Below are 18,752 nucleotides of genomic sequence, written 5' to 3'. Positions count from 1 at the left end.
CTTAGATTTCCAGACAGCCTTTGACAAGGTCCCTCACCAAAGGCTCTTATTTAAAGGAAGCTGTCATGGGATCAGGGAGGGTCCACTCAAGGACTGATAACCGGTTAAAAGACAGGAAACCAAGCGTAGCAATAAATGGTCAGTTTTTACAATGCAGAGAGGTAACTAGTGTCTAAAGGTCTGTGCTGGGACCAATTCTATTCAACACAATTATATGTGATCTGGAGAAGGAAGTAAACAGTGAGGTGGCAAAGTCTGCAGATGATACTAAACTGCTAAGCAAACAAGAAGCCCTGTGGCACCTTATAGCCTAACAGATATTTTGGAGCATAAGGTTTCGTGGGCAAACACCCCACTTCATCAGACTGACTGATAACTAACGAAGCGGGTCTTTGCCCACACAAGCTTATGCTCCAAAATCTGTTAGTCTATAAGGTGCTGCAGGACTTGTTTTTGAAGATACAGCCTAACTTGGCTACCTCTCTGATACTGAGATAAAATAATTAAGAACAAAGATTGCAAAAAGCTTCAAGAAGATCTCACAAAACTGTTTGGGCTACAAAATGGCAAATGAAATTTAGTGTTGATAAATGTGAAATAATGCACATTGGGAAAAAATTCCAACTCTACATACAAAATGATGAGAATTAATTTAGCTATAACTGCTCAGATCTTAGAGTAATTGTGGATAGTTCTGTGAAACATCCACTCAGTGTGCAGCAGCAGTCAAAACAGCTAACAATATTAGGAATCATTAAAAGGGACAGAATAAGACAGACAAGATCTTATTGCCGCTATATAAATCCCTGGTACGTCCACATCTTGAATACTGCGTACAGATGGGGTTGCCTCCTCTCAGAAACGATATCTTGGCATTAGAAAAGGGCAACAAAATTATAAGGGGTTTGGAACAGGTGCCATATGAAGAAAGAGTAAAAAGCCTGGGACTTTTCAGCTTAGAAAAGAGGAAATGAAAGCTGTGGGGGGACGTGGTAAAGGTCTGTGAAATCATGACAGGTATGGAAAAGGTGAATCAAGAAAAGTTATTTACTCCTTTTCATAGCATAAGAACTCATAGAGGTTAGGTCCATCAATGGCTCTTAGCCAGGCTGGGTAGGAATGGTGTCCCTGACCTCCGTCAGAAGCTGGAAATGGATGAGCAGAGAGGGATCGCTCAATGGTTACCTGCTCTGTTCACTCCCTCTGGGGCATAAGGCATTGGCCTCCGTCAAAAGACAGGCTGCTGGGCTGGGTTTAGCTTTGGTCTGACCCAGTCTGGCTGTTCTTATGGTCTTAATTTTGATGGGCCATTTCAAAAAAACTGGTAAGTGGTCAAGAGCTACACCCTTACAATGATATGGAGGAAGTGTGGGGTTCTGAGACAGCGGGTGAGTGCAGAAGGGTGAGGGAGTGGGGTGTGGGATCCAGGAGAGAGTTTGGATGGAGGAGGAGGCAGTGACCTGGGGCAGGGGACTGAGGTGGAGGATGGGAGGACTGGAGAACGGGCTGCAGAGTCTAGGAGGGGGCTGTGATCTGGAGCAGGAGTGCCAGTGCAGGAACTGTGCCATGACGGGGTGGGGAGTGAGGGGGTAGAGTCTGGGAGGTGTGGGTGCAGGAGTGCAGAGGGGTTGGGATTCAAAGGGTAGGGGTTCAGGAGCGGTGTAATAGCACAAGGTTTCTGAGCACAGCTAAGGAAATCGGTCCAGGATATCTTTGCTTACACCTGGACCACTTACAGCCCCAGGCTGGGATTTCCTTCTCACTAAAGCAAACCCAATCAGCCACAAAAGTACCTCTGCCAGCCCCATGGCCAGGCAGAAGCCACACAAGCTGCTCCTAGAATGCACAGTCCAACATCCACCTAAAACCTATTTCACCAGCTCCACACAGATTCTTCTGGGCCCCAAAGGGTCCAGCCACAGTCCCTGCTCATTATATACTTGGATCTTGCCCAAAACAGGGTTGGGGAGGAGGTGGGCTGGGTTGCCAGAGGCAGGTTCTGGCCAGGAAGCACTTATCTAGGCGGCTTCTGGCCAGCAGCCCAGCTGGTTCTTCAGCCAGAGTCCCAGCCTTCTATGCCTCTGCAATGGCTGACTGAATGCGCCACCCTGGAGAGGGGAGGAAGGGTACTTCACACACTGCCTGTCCTACAAACAGGCAACTCCCATTAGCCAAAAACTGGTTCATGAGGGGTGCAAAATGTTGCTGGGCAAGAGCAGTGCATAAAGCCTCTTCACCCCAGGGCAGCAGCCTTCAGAGAGCTGCAGGCGTGCGGATAGCGAGGCTCTGGCAGGCCAGATATAATGGCTTGTGGGGCCAGATCTGGCCTGCAGGCCAAATTTCGCCTACTCCTGTTCTATGGACAAGAGGGATCTGGGGGATTATGGGGCCTGGTGTGGGGCAGCAGCAGAGGTTGCCCCCACACACAGGTACCATGCAGGTGGCAGGAGCAGCCCAGCAGTCTGCTCTGCCCCACCCTGCCACTGTCTCCTGGCCTGCTGCACATGGGACTAGATACAGGACATTAATACAAGGTGAGTTGGTAGATACTGATAGATATGCTCCCTCCCAAGGATGTCCTCCTTCTTATGTGGTAACCCTACAGGGGCTCCCTCAGCATGGCTTTGCCCAGGCATAATTGGGGATCATGGTCTGGCTCAGAGACTCCAAAGAAGCTTCAGGAACTGAGAGCCAGGAGACAGGCAGCAAACTCCAACCAGGTTCACACAACGTCCCGTAAGACTGGAGATCGGCCAGAGGGGCCAGACCAACGGGTCACCGAGCCCTGAGTCCTGTCTGCCGATAGCTGCCAGAGAACAGAGCAGCGAATCCTCCAGTGATCCAGCCGCTGTCGCCCATTCCCAGCCCGGCTTGGTCTGGCAGGGACCAGGAACAGCACGCCTGCCCAGCTTGGCTCACAGCCACTGGAGGGCAGAGCCGCCATGAACTTACCTAGCTCTCTTCCGAACCCCAGTAAAGTCCTACCCCCACCTTACCTCAACCCCCCACCCTTAACCTTCCCTCCTACCGCCACTTCAACCCCAGCCTGACCCCAATCCTGCCCGCACCCCCACCCTCACCCCAACCCCACCTCAACCCCACCCTGAGACCAACCCCACCCCCACCTCAACCCCCCCTCCTACCCCCACTTCAACCCCACCCTGACCCCAGTCCTGCCCGCACCCCCACCCCCCGCTCCACCCCCACCCTCACCCCGACCCCACCCCCACCTCAACCCCCCACCCTTAACCTTCCCTCCTACCCCCACTCTGACCCCACCCCCACTCCGACCTTCCCTCCTACCCACACCTCAACCCCGCCCCCACCTCAACCCTCCCTCCTGCCCCCACCTCAACCCCACCCTGACCCCAGTCCTGCCCGCACCCCCACCCCCCGCTCCACCCCCACCTCAACCCCCCACCCTTAACCTTCCCTCCTACCCCCACTTCAACCCCACCCTGACCCCAATCCTGCCCGCACCCCCACCCCCCCGCTCCACCCCCACCTCAACCCCCCACCCTTAACCTTCCCTCCTACCCCCACTTCAACCCCACCTCAACCCTCCCTCCTACCCCCACTCCACTCCACCACCCCCCCCTCACGCTCACCCTCACCCTCACCCTGACCCCCGCGCCCTTAACCTTCCCTCGTACCCCCACCTTGACCCCGCTCCTGCCCTTTCCGGCGTACAGTCGTCACTTCCGGAGCTCGTGCCTCGGGATTGTGGGATCGCAAGATGGCGGCGCTCAGCGGTTTCCGGGTGGTTGCCGGGGTGAGGCCGGCGGACAGCCGGGGCGGGGGCGGGGGCCGGGGCCGGGATGAGGGACGGGGCGGGGGCCGGGAGATGGGCCGGGGCCGGGGCCGGGGGCGGGGCGGGGGCCGGGGGCCGGGGGCGGGATGAGGGCCGGGGCCGGGGGCGGGGGCCGGGGTGGGATGGGGGCCGGGCCCGGGGGCCGGGAGATGGGCCGGGCCCGGGGGCCGGGAGATGGGCCGGGGCCGGGGCCGGGGCCGGGAGATGGGCCGGGGCCGGGGGCCGGGGGCGGGATGAGGGACGGGGCCGGGGGCGGGGGCCGGGGGCCGGGGTGGGATGGGGGCCGGGGCGGGGGCCGGGGGCGGGATGAGGGCCGGGGCCGGGGGCCGGGCCCGGGTGCCCCTCACCCTGTGCCCCTCCCCGCAGGCTGTGCTGCGCGCCCAGGGCCGTGGGGTCTGGAGGAGCCTGAGCGCCCCTGCCGGCCTGCAGCAGCCACCGCGCAGCCAGGTGAGAGACCTGCCGGGCGGGGCTCGGCTCATCGGCTTCTGGCGCTCGCGGCCCGTCTCAGGGCCAGGTCCCCTGCTCCACTTCTGTGTCCGGGAGCCTGCTGGGTGGTCGGCTGGGGAGGGCCCGGCCGGGGGGCTCTGTGTGGGAGCACGTCTCCGTCTGTCCCAGGCACGGTGGTGCAGCTACCCGCGTTAGCGCGGACGCTCCTCTGGAGGAGGACGAGGCAGGGGCTGCGGGAGCCGCCTGGTGGCGGCTCCTGACTGCACCTGGCAGGGGTCTGTGATCACGAAGGTCACGTTGGCGCCTGGAGTGGGAGGCTGGCGTGAGTCTTAGCATCCCTTTGAAAAACGAGAAGCGCCTTAGCCAGCCTCCTGGCGCACAGAGGAGCGTAAGAGTGGGGACCCGAAATCCAGAGAGCAAAAGAACAACACCACAATATTTAAATGCTAATTAACCTGATTTTTTGCCTGCGTCTTTTTGGAGCTTTCCTTGGGTTTTTGAATACTTGTGGCTGGCAGTGTAGAGATTCAGAGTGGATAATTAGGAGTCCCATGGAAGGGATGACGTATGTTGAGATGCTGTAAGAAGACAGGGCTGGTTAGCTTAGGAAAGAGAAGATTTAAGGGGACTGGACTGTTGGAATTTATGATTTTCTCGTGCAAGGTGTTACTCCATTTCTGCACAGTCCCATGCTTTGAGGCATCATCTAAACTCTACAGTTATTAGGGATATTTTGCCCTGTATACAACTGCAGCCAGCTGTACAAAAATTTTTCATCTTTTAAGAAGCACCAAATGTTGGCCAGTACAGGAGATGATGGACTGATGGTCTCCTGTGTTAAATCTGGATGCTCTCGTCATCTTTGCCTCTTTTTCCATCGTGGAATGAGACAAAGATATGCTGAATCACCATCTCAAGGGTTTGTTCTCTGACTCGTTTGCTTGTGTTGCCTGTTAACTGGCATTCAGTGTAACTACTGTATGTAGATAGTCCTGTTGCTTTTTAGTAATGTCATGTGGTTTAGATTAAAGGTAAAACTGCCCCCGGATGCAGAGAACAAATACTGAGAGATCTAAAGAAGCAGGTAAAGGAATTGATGAGCCCCAACATTTTGAGAGAGAAGATGATGAGACCTGTCATTCTGGCATGTAGCACGTGCGAGCCACCTCCCTCCCAGTCACCCTGACTGGTCTTGCACTCTTGGAAGGGAGGGGTGCAGCATTGTGAGTGGAGTATCCTGTGTCTCACTCTCATTGAGTGGTCTTGTGTAGGATGGTGGTGGGACGTAAACCCTTTTATTTCCTGTTCCAGTTAGACAAACGTGAAGGGGTGTTCAAGGTCACCATGCTGCCTGGAGACGGGGTTGGCCCAGAACTCATGCATTCTGTCAAAGAGGTATTCAAGGTAATAGCCACTTATTCCTCATTGAGTCTGAGAGGAAGATGGAGAAATGACATAATGGAGGGGGTTATCTTGGAAGGTAGTTGAACTGTGGCTTCTATAGAATATATAGAGAATACAGAAAAATTATTTACTTTTTCCCATAATACAAGAACTAGGGGACACCAAATGAAATTGATGGGTAGTAGGTTCAAAACTAATAAAAGGAAACTTTTCTTCACACAGCGCACAGTCAACCTGTGGAACTCCTTGCCGGAGGAGGCTGTGAAGGCCAGGACTCTATTAGGGCTTAAAAAAGAGCTCAATAAATTTTTGCAGGTTAGGTCCATAAATGGCTATTAGCCAGGGGTACAGTATGGTGCCCTGGCCTTCAGTACAAGGGCAGGAGATGGATGGCAGGAGATAAATCACTTGATCATTGTCTTCTGTTCTCCTTCTCTGGGGCACCTGGCACTGGCCATTGTCGGCAGACGGGATACGGGGCTGGATGGACCTTTGGCCTGACCCAGTATGGCCGTTCTTGTGTACCATATTCAGGTGGGGCTCTTACCTTCACCCTGCTCCTAGATTGGTTGTGGGTAGATAAAACCATTTTTGTTCTTAAACCCTTTTCTGTAAGTTAATTGAAGGTCAACTCACTTCTCCGTGGTGCTGATGTAGGCTGCTAGACTGAGAACCCTTGGGGCATGAGGATGTTTCCTGTGCTCCCCTGAACAGGGTCAACATGGGTCACAACCATGCCAGACTCCCCATGTATGCTCCAGCGTGCATTGATCCCAACCTACAAGGGGCTCTTTCTGAGTGAAGATGAATTCAGATTCTGTGGCCCAGGCAATCCTTGTGTGTCTCAGGTGACTGCCAAATTGTGTGCCAGCTGTGGCTGGGCTTCTGCTGTGGATGCTTAAGTCACATATGCTGGGGGGTTACGAGGCTGTTGTCACTTGGAGTGTTAGGAGCCCTCTTGATTGTGTTTTAACCATAGCCCCAGTCCATCCTACCTCCCTACTCTGACCAATGCAGTAGTGCAGTGTAGGGACAAATTTAAGTCCGTTAGGTGCTGGCTTTGTTAAAAGACAGAACTGCTTTTAACCATGGCAGGGGTAACTGTAGCAAATGAATCTCCTGACATGGAGGTAGTTGTATAACGTCTTGTCTGCCCTATGCTAAGGGGCTGGACTGAGATCTGGGAGCCAGCTAGTCATCAGTTGCCATAAGCCTTTACTCAGGAAAATAATTCCAAATGTTTCGTTATTGGGCACCCACAAAGAAATGAAGATTTAATCTGTCCTAGCAGCTGTTGGGCTTCTGATCACTCGCATTAGAAAAAGAATCCAGGTCCAGAGGAATGGCTCAAATATGAGGTGGCTGTTAGGGAAAAATTCGTGCCTACAAACAAATATTTGGGTGTTACCATTTATTAAATACTCAAAATACATTCATATTCTAAAAGTCCAGCAAACCACTCCAGTGCTATTGAGTGTTGACATTTGATAGACCTGTCTGGTTTGTTTAAATATGTATAACCAGAGAATTCACTCAATTTAATCAAATTGCTAAAAATGACAAGTTGTGAGTAGTGTTAAGATGCTCTCTGTAACATAGTAAGGCCCTGCAAGAGAGCTCTAGTGATTATACTTCTATATACTCTTATCTAAACACATGTTGAGTGCTCTGAAGATTGTGTGCCTCTGAGTTGCATGCCTAGGATTTGTAGACCTGTTAAAACTTCCTAAACAAAGACACCGTTTGAAAAACAACAGCATTTCGTTATGGAGCTGCAGCTGGGTTAGACTAAGCGACCTCGATGTCAGAGACTGTGGTCTCATTCCTAATCCCTAGAACCATTCAGTTCCCCCACTTCTCAGCCAGTGCTCAGCGGGGAACCAAAGATATGAGGGTAAAAGCCTCTGGACCCCAGGCTCTTGATCCAGCCAATCGTCCAGCTCATTTTGGATAACACACCTAACGTAACTTAATGAACAGCCTCTGAACTCTGACCCAGCAAAGCTCTGTCTTTAATCCGTGCCTGTGTTGGGCAGGCTGCAGGTGTCCCTGTGGAGTTTGACGAGCACCACCTGAGCGAAGTGCAGAACATGGCATCCGAGGAAAAGCTGGATGAGGTTGTCGACTCTATGAAGGAGAGTAAAGTGGCCATTATAGGTATGGGATGGTGACAGCTCACTATGTCTGTCAGGTGTGCATGGAACCTTGCCCACTCGTGCTATGGAAACCGCCTGCTGCCTCCAAACTCTGCGTTCAGCCTGCAGGGCTTTTTGTGGGCTTACAATTGGAGAAGGGAACCTGGTGCCAGTTTTCCTGGTTTCTGTTCCAGCTCCATCACTGAGTGGCCCTGGGGGTGGCACTGAGAAGCTCACGCTACTTCTGTGCCTCTGTTGGTCACTTGTAAAATAGGGCTGCTATTTATCAGCTGACCAAACGGGCAGTCTTGGGGCCTCTCTGATCCTGGGAGAGTGATTGGTGCAGGAATCCCTGGTGGGAGCTTTAGTAGTAAACCGCAGGCACTGAGGGTTTGCAGCTCCGTGGTGCAGGTAGGTAAGGTGCTCCTAGAGTACTGCCAGCCCCGCCTGGGGAGTCCTACTGCTGTCACTTGTTGAGATGGAGCAGAACAGTGTTTAGCTTTCTCTGCTTTGACATGTTTCTGTACGTCAAGGATCCCAAAGCACTTTGCCCAGTGCCAGATCTGCTGTGGATGGTACAAGGATGTTGTAAAACACACTCAGCTGCCGTAATGCCCTTACAGTGGTCCTGCCCTCTGCAAGCCACTGCCAGCTTATGTAGTGTTTTGTGTCCATATTGTATCTCGTGTTGGCTTACAGCTCATACAAGGATGCTGTGGCTCAGAAAGTTAGTACCTGCTGAAGGACTGTTGATCAGGACACTAGAACTGTGCCACTCTTAAAGTGTGTGGGGATTTCAGAAGTTGTTGGATAATAGATTTAAGTCTTGTCGCATCCCTCCATCACTCCTAGCAGCGTGGCATCCTGTCTGGCATTTCTCACATGGGGTCACCAGGGACTTTCCCTACGGCATAGCCTCCTATGCAGAGATTAGGGTTGGGGAAAGCAGGGGCTGCTTCCCCAAGGCTTCATCCCCTGCCAGGAAGGGCTGGCCCAGAATACAGGGGTTTTACAGGCAGCAATCCAAGGCCCTGTGCTAAGGGGGCCAGAGGTGGCAGCCTCTAAAGTCCTTTTCTTAATCCTGCCCTGCTGCTGCTGGAGGAGTGCACCCTTTTCCTGGCCACCGCAGCTCCCTGCTGGGGCCAGAGGAGGAGCTGCTGCTGTTCGGGAAGAGTGGGGGGCCTTTCTCTCTCTCTCACCTGCTGCAGCTCCATTCACAGCAATTCCCGTGCTGGGCTTATTAGACAAGCCATGCAGCTCAGAGGAAACCCTGCTCACCATTTGTCCTCTGCTCTCCGGGGCTACTTAGGGCTGCTGTGACAGGTGGTACTTGTGCCTTTGTTAATAGTGCTTTTCCCTGCTTCCCTGCTAACTAGTCCATCTGCTGTCAAGGTCTATTAACAAACATACAAATCCCACTTTTCACAGCAGCAGGTTTACTGGCCAGTAAGTCTCTTTCTTTAAAAAGTGAACGGGGGAAGAGTAGAATGTGCTAAGCACCTTCGAGTAAAACCTCGACATATTTGCAGGTTACATTCCGAGGCAACTATGTGTAAGTCAAACTTCATGAAAGTGAGGATGGGGGCGGGGTAAAGACTAGCCCAGGGAGTGGGGCGCCCTGCTGCCTTTGGGTCCTCCCGGACTGGGGCTGCGAGTGGCAGAGCGGCTCAGCAGCTGTGGCGAAGGTGGTGGCAGCTCCGTGCGCCCGCTGACTGGTGTAAGAGTGCTGCTTGCGGCGTTCACCCTATTGCTCTCGCCGTCCTGATCCTGGCTGCGCCTGGCTCCCTGCTCCATGAGCGGTGGGGAGCCCAGAGTCAGGCACGGCAGTTTCCTGCCAGCTCCTGCAGCAGGGAGCCAGGAAACTGATTGGTGCTGTTGCACTTGGCTGCTGGCTGGGCTGGTCAGTTTCCCAGCTCCCAGGACCAGTGGGGGAAAAAAACCCCAAACCTCAGCAACTCCACATAACTAGATTCCAATGATTTGGGCCTCTGTAGATGCATATTTATTTATTTTTTTTTTCTAAAGGTAATAATTTTAGGGAAAAATTGTCAGAGTGGCCATGGTGGCTGTATGCCAAAGCCACCAAAAATGTACTGTGGAAACCCTTCAGTTTCTGAAGCCTCATGGGACCCATATGACAATTTTGTCTGACTCTCTTGTGACACAGGGCAAAGTCTTCACCCAGTGAGTCTTGCACAGAATGTCTTGTTGCATTCAAATTCAAACACAGCCCTTTTAGAATGACAGCCTGGCTGTTTGCTTTACCACATCCGTTGCTGTTCCAGTGGCTAATTGCCCTGATGGTTTAAATGTTATTTGCACCCTATTTCCAGCTTGAATTTATTTAGTTCTAACTTCAGGTATTAGATCTTTTCTATCTTTGTTTACTAGGTAATAAGCCCCTGGTATCTTGTGATATCTCCCGGTATAGATATGTACAGATCAGTTTTCCTTTCAATCTCATCTCCAGCAAGCTAAATAGATGGAGCCTCTGATCTCATGACTGGCTATAAGTCTAGATTCTGCTGTGGTATGGGCTCATGTGATATGGCTCAGAGGTGCCCAGGGTTGGAGCACAGGGTATCCACTGAACTCTCTGCTGCTGTGCAGCATTGTAAGCTCCTGACGCAAGGGTAGAGACTCCAACCCCCCTCATTCCCTTTATCCCATGCTGCAGGGTCCCAGGGGTTTCTATTGACAGCATTTGATCTTGTCCGTGTGTTTTCTCACCAGTTCCACTGGCATTTCTGTCATTACAGGCAAGATCCACACTCCCATGGAGTACAAAGGAGAACTGGCCTCCTATGACATGAGACTCAGGTGTGTTTGTCTTGCATGGTCAAAGCCCCTGTCAGCACCAAAAGGCAGGGAGAAATCTGCTGCTGCAGATGAGCTATCTGGTGTGCTCTGATGCTCGTTTGTGAGTGGCACTTGGGCACAGAGCAGCAGTATAGTTCACAGGTTAACAGAGCACCCAAAAAAGCCTTCCCTGGCCAGGCAGTTCATTGCTTTTCTGACTTGTGCTCCATTGGTTCTGGTTCTTGCTGTGTCCTGGCACTCCTCGGAGAAGGTGGGTGGGATTAGGACTGACTGTTGGTGGACGTGTCTCGCAGCAGCCCCAGAGGCCTCACTGGTGGAAGGAAATGGGATTAGTCAGTGACCAGCAACAGGGGCCAGGCTTGGCTGGACGAGTCTCTTTAACATTACGATCAGGTCAGGACTGTGCGTCACCTGGTGTGTGTAACGGGCCTGGAGGTGGGAAGAACTTTCTGACCCCGATGTTTCTTTCACAGGCGCAAGTTAGACCTGTTTGCCAATGTTGTTCATGTCAACAGTTTACCTGGTTTTAAAACACGACACAACAACTTGGATCTTGTGATCATCCGTGAGCAGACGGAGGGGGAGTACAGCTCTTTGGAACATGAGGTAGGGAAGCCGGGGTCTGACACCCCAAGGGAGAAGCCAGTTCTGGGCTTTGTGCCCTGTTCTTCCCCCATGGCACTGCATTAGGCTTGGTGAGTTTCGCTGCCCCTGTGGCCTCATCCTTGCACAGTTTCGCTCAGACCCTTCTCAAATGGTGGTGCTAGGCGGAGCATGGGGATACGGGAAGAGAGTTCCTGTGTTGTGAGCGGGAGGAGAGCAGCTCAGGCCCAAGCGCAGGGAGCGGGACAGGCTGAAGGGGAGAAGATGCTTGTAACTCGATGGTGTGGTGGGCAAGACTATGAGTACTGCAGGAGTGTAGAGCCCAAGGAGGAGAAGGGATTAGTGTGGAATCAGGAGCAGTGAACAGCAACGATGACTCCCGGGGAAGGCGAAGGGCCAGGGCCTGGAAGAAGCTTCCTGCCCACGTTTGGCGTGCAGCCTGGCAGGGCCGAGAGAGTGCACCTCATTTGGCAGAGCATGGGGCCGTGTGGCACTGCCGAAGAAGCTGACGTGTTTGTCTGCAGAGCGTGAAGGGAGTCATTGAGTGCCTGAAGATCATCACCCGGGACAAGTCGCAGCGCATCGCCAAATTCGCCTTTGACTATGCCACCAAGAAAGGGCGTTCAAAGGTCACAGCCGTGCACAAAGCCAACATCATGTGAGTGCCAGGAGCCTGGGGCCGATAGCACCGGGACCAATGAAGGGTGCCCAGCAATTATGGGATACGTAGAAGCTCACCCCAGGCCCCTGCTTCTCTGTCCTTGAAGTCCCCTCTGTCTCCTGGAAGAGCCTTGATCTGGAGCAGAGCAGTGTGGCTTGGTGCTCAGCAATGCTGAGGCTTCCTTGGCGTTTGTGCATGGGCATAACTGAGCTCAGCCGCGTGAGGCAGGTGGGCCTGGCCATGTAGCTGCAGGGTGTTGGAGGGAGGGTGACGCTCGTTTGTTCTCTGGGTGAGATGCTGGCCGCTGTGAATTCAGTGGCAGAGCTCCCGCTGACTTCCTCAGGCCCACGACTTCCCCTCTGCCCACCAGACATGCGCCTATGTCTGGGAGGTGCAGCAGGACAGCCCGGGTCACTGAGCTGGTCTGGCTTCGGTAAGGACCGGCCAGAAAGCTCGCAGGTGGCTGTCCACCATCATGCCCTGGCAGGGGATACTGGGGCCATAGGTAGCCTGGGACAGTGAATGTCTCTCACTCTTTCCTCAGGAAGCTGGGGGATGGGCTCTTCCTGCAGTGCTGTGAAGAGGTGGCAGAATTGTATCCCAGGATCAAATTTGATACCATGATAATTGATAACTGCTGTATGCAGGTGAGACTGGCTCGCTGTCGAGCCCCCAGTGCAGCCATACCGCCCTTCTGTTGCTGAACGCCTGCTTGAGCAAAGCAGATGAAGAACCCAGCTCGCTAGCCAGTGAAGTCAGTGCCGCTGGGTGTGCTGCCCGGGGCACGGCTTTGTGAAGGGTGCAGCGTTGCCAAGGCTATAATGCCTCACACCTGTGTAGGGCATGCAGGGTGTTCTTTCTGAGCTGTGCCAGGAGAGGATGACAGGAGCTGCAGGTGCAGATAATCCAGTCTTGCAGAATCCTTCTTGCTTGCAGGAGTGATTCTGGTTCTCTTCCACACTCAGGAAAGCTCAGAGGCACACAGGGTTTCCAGGGTGCTGTGTAGCACTGATGGTGTTGCTGGTTTCTCAGACTCTGAGCGCACACAGGGCTCAGGCCACTCGGTGGACGTGTGTGGGTAGGGTGGGGTGGCTGCATTTCAGTGGTGTTCTCCATCCCTCTGAATCGCTGGCTGCTGGGGCCGCATCTTACTTCTGTCAGCCACGTGGTCATTTCCACTCCCCGAGTTGCTGCCGAGCCCGGGGCGCCCCAAGGAGGCAATTCGCCTGTTGATGCGGCTGGCAGTGTGAGTGCAGGACATGGTGAGCCCTGCCCCGGGTGACCCTCATGCTGGTGTGACCTGTAGCCCAGTGTTACCTAACGTGCAGCAGATTATGAGAGCTCCTGTTGATCTGTAGCAGGGGTGGGTCTCATGCCCATCTGCTTCTGTTCCCATGTGCAGCTAGTGCAGAACCCCCACCAGTTTGATGTCCTGGTCATGCCAAACCTGTATGGAAACATCATCGATAACCTGGCGGCTGGTTTGGTGGGCGGTGCCGGCGTGGTTCCTGGGGAGAGTTACAGCGCCGAATACGCCGTGTTTGAGATGGTAAGCGTCTGAGTTGGGCCAAGGCTCCTGCTTCGGTCGTCTTCCCTGGCTCTTGCCACTGGGCCAGCTCCTCCACAGAGCCCCTCACAGGATGCGCTGAAGCGCCACCCCCCGCAGCTTGGTCTGATTGTGGCTCTCTCTGCGCAGGGTGCCCGCCATCCCTTTGCCCAGGCCGTGGGGAGGAACATTGCCAATCCCACTGCCATGCTGCTTTCCGCTGCCAACATGCTGCGACATCTCAAGTGAGTGCCCCTTCTCTTACCTGTGTGCAAGCTGCATCTGCAGAGGGTGGGGCAGGGTATGGCTGGCTTTGTGTGCCAGGTGTGATGGGTACTGAGGGGTGGCAAGCTCGGGGCGCCTTTCCTGGGCGGGGGCGTCACTGGACCTGATGTGTTTTCTTTTGCCAGCTTGGAATATCACTCCAATGTCATCTCCGATGCGGTGAAGAGGGTGATTAAAGTCGGTAAAGTGAGTATCAGGAAGCACTGAGCCCTTGCACTGCTGCTTACCTCTTGCCTGTGCTGGTAGAGTTCAGGGAGGATCTGCTTCCTGTCTGGGGTGTGCTGCCTGCAACTCCCCTCTGGCTCGTGTCCCCTTAAGGGAGCAGCAGCACAGTGTTTACCACCACAGGGACGAGCCTGCTGCTCGTCTGGTGTGGGGACGTGCTGTGCTGTGCTGGAGCAGATGGAGTCTTGGGCCTGTTGCATTCGTGTCTCTCTTGTTCTTACCTGTACCGGACAAACGGCTGTGGAGATGGTTTGACCCCACCCTGGAGGGGGAGCTCTTGGGTAGGGTTCACTCCCCTCTGAAGGGATGAGGCCAAGGTCCCTGTCTCCCCACTGCCACACCCAGGCTGTCAGAGGTGCCCTGAGCTGCGCAGGCTGGGCCGGCAGTGTCTGTTCGCAGGAACGGCCGCCGTTTGGAGATGTTGCCGGGTTTAGTGTCTTGCTTTGGGCTCTTCTCTGCTCCTGGAGGCAGGCGCCGCTTGCTGGTGGTGGGAGCTGTGAGTGCTCTTGGTGGGTTTGCAGCAGAGCTGTGGGGGCAGGAGGGGGATTGGGGCCGGGGGACGCTGCTTTACTCTCACCTCTCCCATCTTGTCTTCATTGCCCGGGGTTCACGCCCCCATTTCTCCCTTTTGTTTCTCCCCGTCCGTGTGTTGGATTTGTAGGTCCGGACCCGGGACATGGGCGGTTACTCCACCACCTCTGACTTCATCAAGTCTGTGATTGACAACCTGCACCCACACTATGGTGTCTAGGCCCCCACCTCAGGGGAAGGCCTTGGGCTTCCCTCTTCTCCAGCACCCAGCCCAAACGGACCTTTCTCGCCTGCTCCTGCCCCCAGGGAAGAACCTGTGCCACGTCACCAGTGTGTTGGCTGCCGGAGCCACCAGCCTGAACCATGAACTCGAAGGGGGAAGGGACTTGCCTCTCCCTGCAGCCCAGTTACCGGTTACCTACCTCAGAGGCGGTCTGAGGGTGTGGGGTCTAGGCCCAGTACGCCCCCGGTTCGTTGTGCAGCCTGAGGGAGCCATTTGCCCTGTCTCAGCTTCCCTCTCTGTGCAGCAAGGCTAATGCCTGCCTGGCCTAGAAGTTCAGGGTCAGCTCGCTCACATTCGTAGTGCTTTGAAGAGACAAAGCCTGTGTTCCCCTGCTGCTCCGGCCGAGGCCCCTGCAGTGTGGTTGGCCAGGACTGTCCTGGCCAGCCCAACTGCTGATGCTGGAGCATTGGCCCGCTCCCGAGGGGCTTAGCCATGCTTGGGACCAGCCGGGCTGCAGCCCCTTGGCCAGCGTGACAAGGGACATCTGGGAGCGACCTGGCGTGAAGTAGAACTTTGTCCCTGTGAAGCTGAGCTGAGCGTGGGTAAAGAGGGAGAGGGCAGGCTGTAGCACAGGGGAGGGGCGTTCCCCTGCTGTCCCCTCTGTAGAGACGAGGGGGGAAGATGCTTCCCCCTCACCGATGAGTAAAACCCACCGCTGCGCACCGGGCAGCAGGCCCAGCATGCGCTGAGCGGCACGGCTGGCTCTCCTGTGCACGTGGGTCTGCCCAGCCGCTTTCCTCCTTGCCCCCGCTGTGCTGGGGTGGGGATCAGCCTGCCCTGGGAGGCCGAACAGGCCCAGGCAGCTGGAGCCTGTGGGCTGCTGAAGATGGGTGTGGCAGGCATGCATCTCCAGGCTCCCGGGCCCCTCTTGCAGTGCTGGGTTGTTGCCAGGGGGCTGGGAACATGCTCTGGGGGGTGCAGAATGTACTAATGGGTGTGAATAAATTGCCAAACACTCCCCCCTCTCCCTGCCTCTTCTCAGCTGCAGCGTGGGACTTGCCCCACTGCGTTTTACCGGGTACCCGCTCCTCCCTCAGCCCTGCCCAGCTCAGCCCCTTCCACGGAACTGAGCCCTGCAGGGGCCGAGGGAGGGAGTGGTGTTTTCCTGGGGCTGGAGGAGTGGGAGAGCACAGCTGTGCCCGAGGGAGCCAGGCAAGGGCAGAGCAGGCCTGGGCTGGGGCTGGCCCCGCTAGTGCTTGTGTAAAGTAGTGATTCCTCAGCTCCTGTGCTGTGGGAGAGGAGACCCCCGTAGGCTCCCTCCCTCCCTCCGGGCAATGTCTGTAAGATGCACCAAGGCTGCACTCGCGGGGGTGTGGGGCCGGGGGGGGGGGGTTCGCTGCCCACAGGTGCTGCAGAAGCAGCAGCTACAGCGGTCCCAGGTCTCCCAGCAGGAGCCTGATGTTTGAGTGCTGCTCATTGCAGCAGCTGAGCCAACCTGTTCACACAGCACAGGGGCTGGGGTCCCCTCCTGTTACCTGAGTCTAATGAAGCTGGACTTCACTGGCCAGCCCCCTGTGCGTCCCCACACAGGGAGCTGGCTTCTCCTTTGGGCCCAGGGTGGGTGGGGCGATGGCCAAGTCACTCACACTGAGGTGCTGGAGCCAGGTTCCACGGGGCCCTTGCAGAGCAGCTCTGCCCAGGGCGGGCTGGGCCATGCAGCCGGTGCCCACAGCGAGGAGGTGTTGGGCCAGGCAGATTTGGGAGGCTCCACCATAAGGCATGTGCCATATCTTGCTCGCTCCAGGAGGGTGATACTGAGTGCTCAGCTCCAGTGCCTCTCCCTGCAACCCAGCTAGGACAGCTGTGCAAAGCCCACATGCCCTGTGCTGGGGGTGGGGAGATGGATGCTGTAGGGTGGATGAACTGTCAGTAAGGCTGGAGCTAGCCTGTGGCTCCTCTGGCTAAAGCAGGTCTGTTGTGGGGGGTGGGGCTCTTGCCCTCTGCCGCACCGCCTTGGCAGCTGTGGTCTACGAGTGCTTTGCCCTGGCCGGGGGGGTGTGGGGGCTAGTCCTAGCCCTGCAGAGGGGTGTGGGATGGGCATGGTGCAGCACCAGGGAGGCTGCTGGCACAGCAGGGATGTGTGTGTGTGTGTCAGGGCAGGGAGGCTGGGATCAGCTCAGTGTGACAGCTTGAAAGCAGGTTTTGCAGATGCCTACTTGGGGGGGGCGGGCGCTGGGTGTGCATGCCCAGCTGAATCACAGCTGCCCTAGCGTGTGTTGCCAGCCGCGCACAGGGCGCTGCCCTTCTGGGTGGTGGCAGCAGCTACCCAGTTCGTCCCCTTGGCCTGGTTAGGTGCCTGGCAGTGGCCTGCTGGTGCAGTGCACTGGGCCATGGGCCTCACACACTTGTGCACTAGCCTGACCCCCTTCTGCCCTGCCTGGGGAACACCTGGGTGCCACAGCCACTAGCTTGGGGGCGGGGGGGGGGAGGCACCTAGCTCATCCACTGTCCCATTTGGGCAGTAGGGGAGCCAGTGCCCAGCCCATGCTGGTACAGGCAGGCCAAGGCAGAAGGATCCATTAGCACCCTGCTTGGGGGGTGGTGGTTAATGGCAGGGGCACTCACCCCCAGGCCAGTGCAGGGCCTGGTCCAGCCTGAGTGCACTGCAGTGTCCCAGCCAGGGCAGGGCTTCCAACTTGGCTGTGAATGTGGTAGTACTTATGCCTCCCCCACGGAGCCAGGCCTAGCCCTGCTCTGCTCGCTACTGAGAACTAACTGTGGGCTGCTCCTGCTGCTTCAGCCCCCAGCAGGGCCCCTCTGTGCCCAGCCTGGCACTGGTATTTCCTGGGTCCCAGGCAGAGCTGCTGGCAGCATCCCCACCCAGCTGTGCCATGCTAACAGCTCACACCCTCTCTTTGCAGGTGCGCACCGCAGACATGGGGGGATACGCCACATCCATTGACTTCACCCGTGCTGTGATGGCAGCCCTGGCTGACTAGGCCCTGCACTAGCTGTTCCTCCTGTGCTTGCCAATCCTGCTTCAGCGGCAGCAGCTGCCTCATAACTTAGGGGGAAACCCCCCACCCAGCCTCTCTCTGTTACGCACAATAAAGTGGCCTGCTGTGCAGGCTGCAGGGCATCTGCCACCACAGCTGCTGCTTGGGCTCTGCCCTGGCCAGCCTGGGACTTTGCAGTGCATGGGCACCCGGCTGGAGTGCCAGCTGGGCAGCTCTTGGGACAGTGGCCCAGCTGGACAGGAGTGCCCAGTGGAGGCTGCTAGCTGGGGAAGGGTCACACTGCTGGCCAGAGGGTGAGTTTGCTAGCATGGACTTAGCAACCCAGGCCTGCCCCTGGTGGTCTCACACAAGCTGGGTCTTTCCTTGCGTGGGGTCCCAGCTGTACTGGCCCCTCAGCCTCCTGCTGACATCCTCCCACATGTAGCTGAAGCTCAGAATCCAGACCCACCCCGGATGTGGTCCCCACCCCGAACAACTCTCCCCCCACCCCCTGCTCTTAGCTGTGCCATGCAAGGGGGCACTGACCTTTTAAGCACAGCCCTTTGTGCCAGCTCTGATTACTGTTCAACCCCCTCACTGGCCACCCAGCTACAGCTATCAGGGGCTGTTTGAAAATACACATGGGCACACTCCACGCCCTGGCCTGAGAGAGGCAATACCAGGTTGATACCACATCCCACCAGCTCCACCATGGCAGGAAGGGTGCAGGCTGCTGTGGCTAGAGCTAGAGAAAAGGCAGAAACAGAAGCTCCTGCCTGCTTGTAAGCCAGAGGCTCATGTACATTGACATGTGTCTGTTGCTCAAAACTGCGCAGGACAGCTCCCCCCCCCGCCCCCGGGCTTGCTGTAAGAGCTGGAAGGGTGGTACAGAGCCTGGTTAGGTAATGAGCACAATCCAGCCTGAATGGGGGACAGGCAAGTTGTCCTCTGCTAAATCCTCCTCCAGGAAAGAACAGGCAGCCCTGGGGGGTTGCGTTCTGGGCAGAGACAGAGGCAAGGCCACACACCTTTACCATAGCAAACAAGCCTTACTCCCAAAAAGGG

General features: G+C 55.9%; 1 protein-coding gene across 2 annotated transcripts; it reads left to right on the top strand.

The window, feature by feature from the left end:
* The first annotated feature begins 3,698 nt into the window (after window positions 1–3,698).
* Window positions 3,699–17,829, top strand: IDH3B (isocitrate dehydrogenase (NAD(+)) 3 non-catalytic subunit beta). 2 transcript variants are annotated; one of them, XM_074992161.1, is made up of 12 exons: window positions 3,699–3,772; window positions 4,178–4,258; window positions 5,570–5,662; window positions 7,699–7,819; window positions 10,557–10,617; window positions 11,091–11,223; window positions 11,745–11,878; window positions 12,426–12,528; window positions 13,284–13,430; window positions 13,578–13,672; window positions 13,838–13,898; window positions 17,613–17,829. In XM_074992161.1, the coding sequence occupies exons 1-12, from the start codon at window positions 3,737–3,739 to the stop codon at window positions 17,688–17,690; spliced, it is 1,143 nt and encodes a 380-aa protein (XP_074848262.1). In that variant the 5' UTR covers window positions 3,699–3,736; the 3' UTR covers window positions 17,691–17,829. The 2 variants fall into 2 exon arrangements, with proteins under 2 accessions (XP_074848262.1, XP_074848261.1); XM_074992160.1 differs by lacking the exon at window positions 17,613–17,829 and adding an exon at window positions 14,599–16,016.
* Window positions 17,830–18,752: the final 923 nt, after the last annotated feature.

The sequence above is a fragment of the Carettochelys insculpta genome, chromosome 4 (genome assembly GCF_033958435.1).
Source record: "Carettochelys insculpta isolate YL-2023 chromosome 4, ASM3395843v1, whole genome shotgun sequence".
Lineage (NCBI taxonomy): Eukaryota > Metazoa > Chordata > Testudines > Carettochelyidae > Carettochelys > Carettochelys insculpta.
Note: the sequence above shows the minus strand (reverse complement) of the source record. Positions and strands in the feature narration are given on the sequence as shown.

Excerpts from the sequence above, each read along its gene's own strand:
- IDH3B (XM_074992160.1), top strand. The coding sequence starts at position 3,737 with ATGGCGGCGCTCAGCGGTTTCCGGGTGGTTGCCGGG. Across the intron at positions 5,663-7,698 it reads CTGTCAAAGAGGTATTCAAG|GCTGCAGGTGTCCCTGTGGA; the intron begins GTAATAGCCACT and ends TGTGTTGGGCAG. Across the intron at positions 7,820-10,556 it reads GAGTAAAGTGGCCATTATAG|GCAAGATCCACACTCCCATG; the intron begins GTATGGGATGGT and ends CTGTCATTACAG.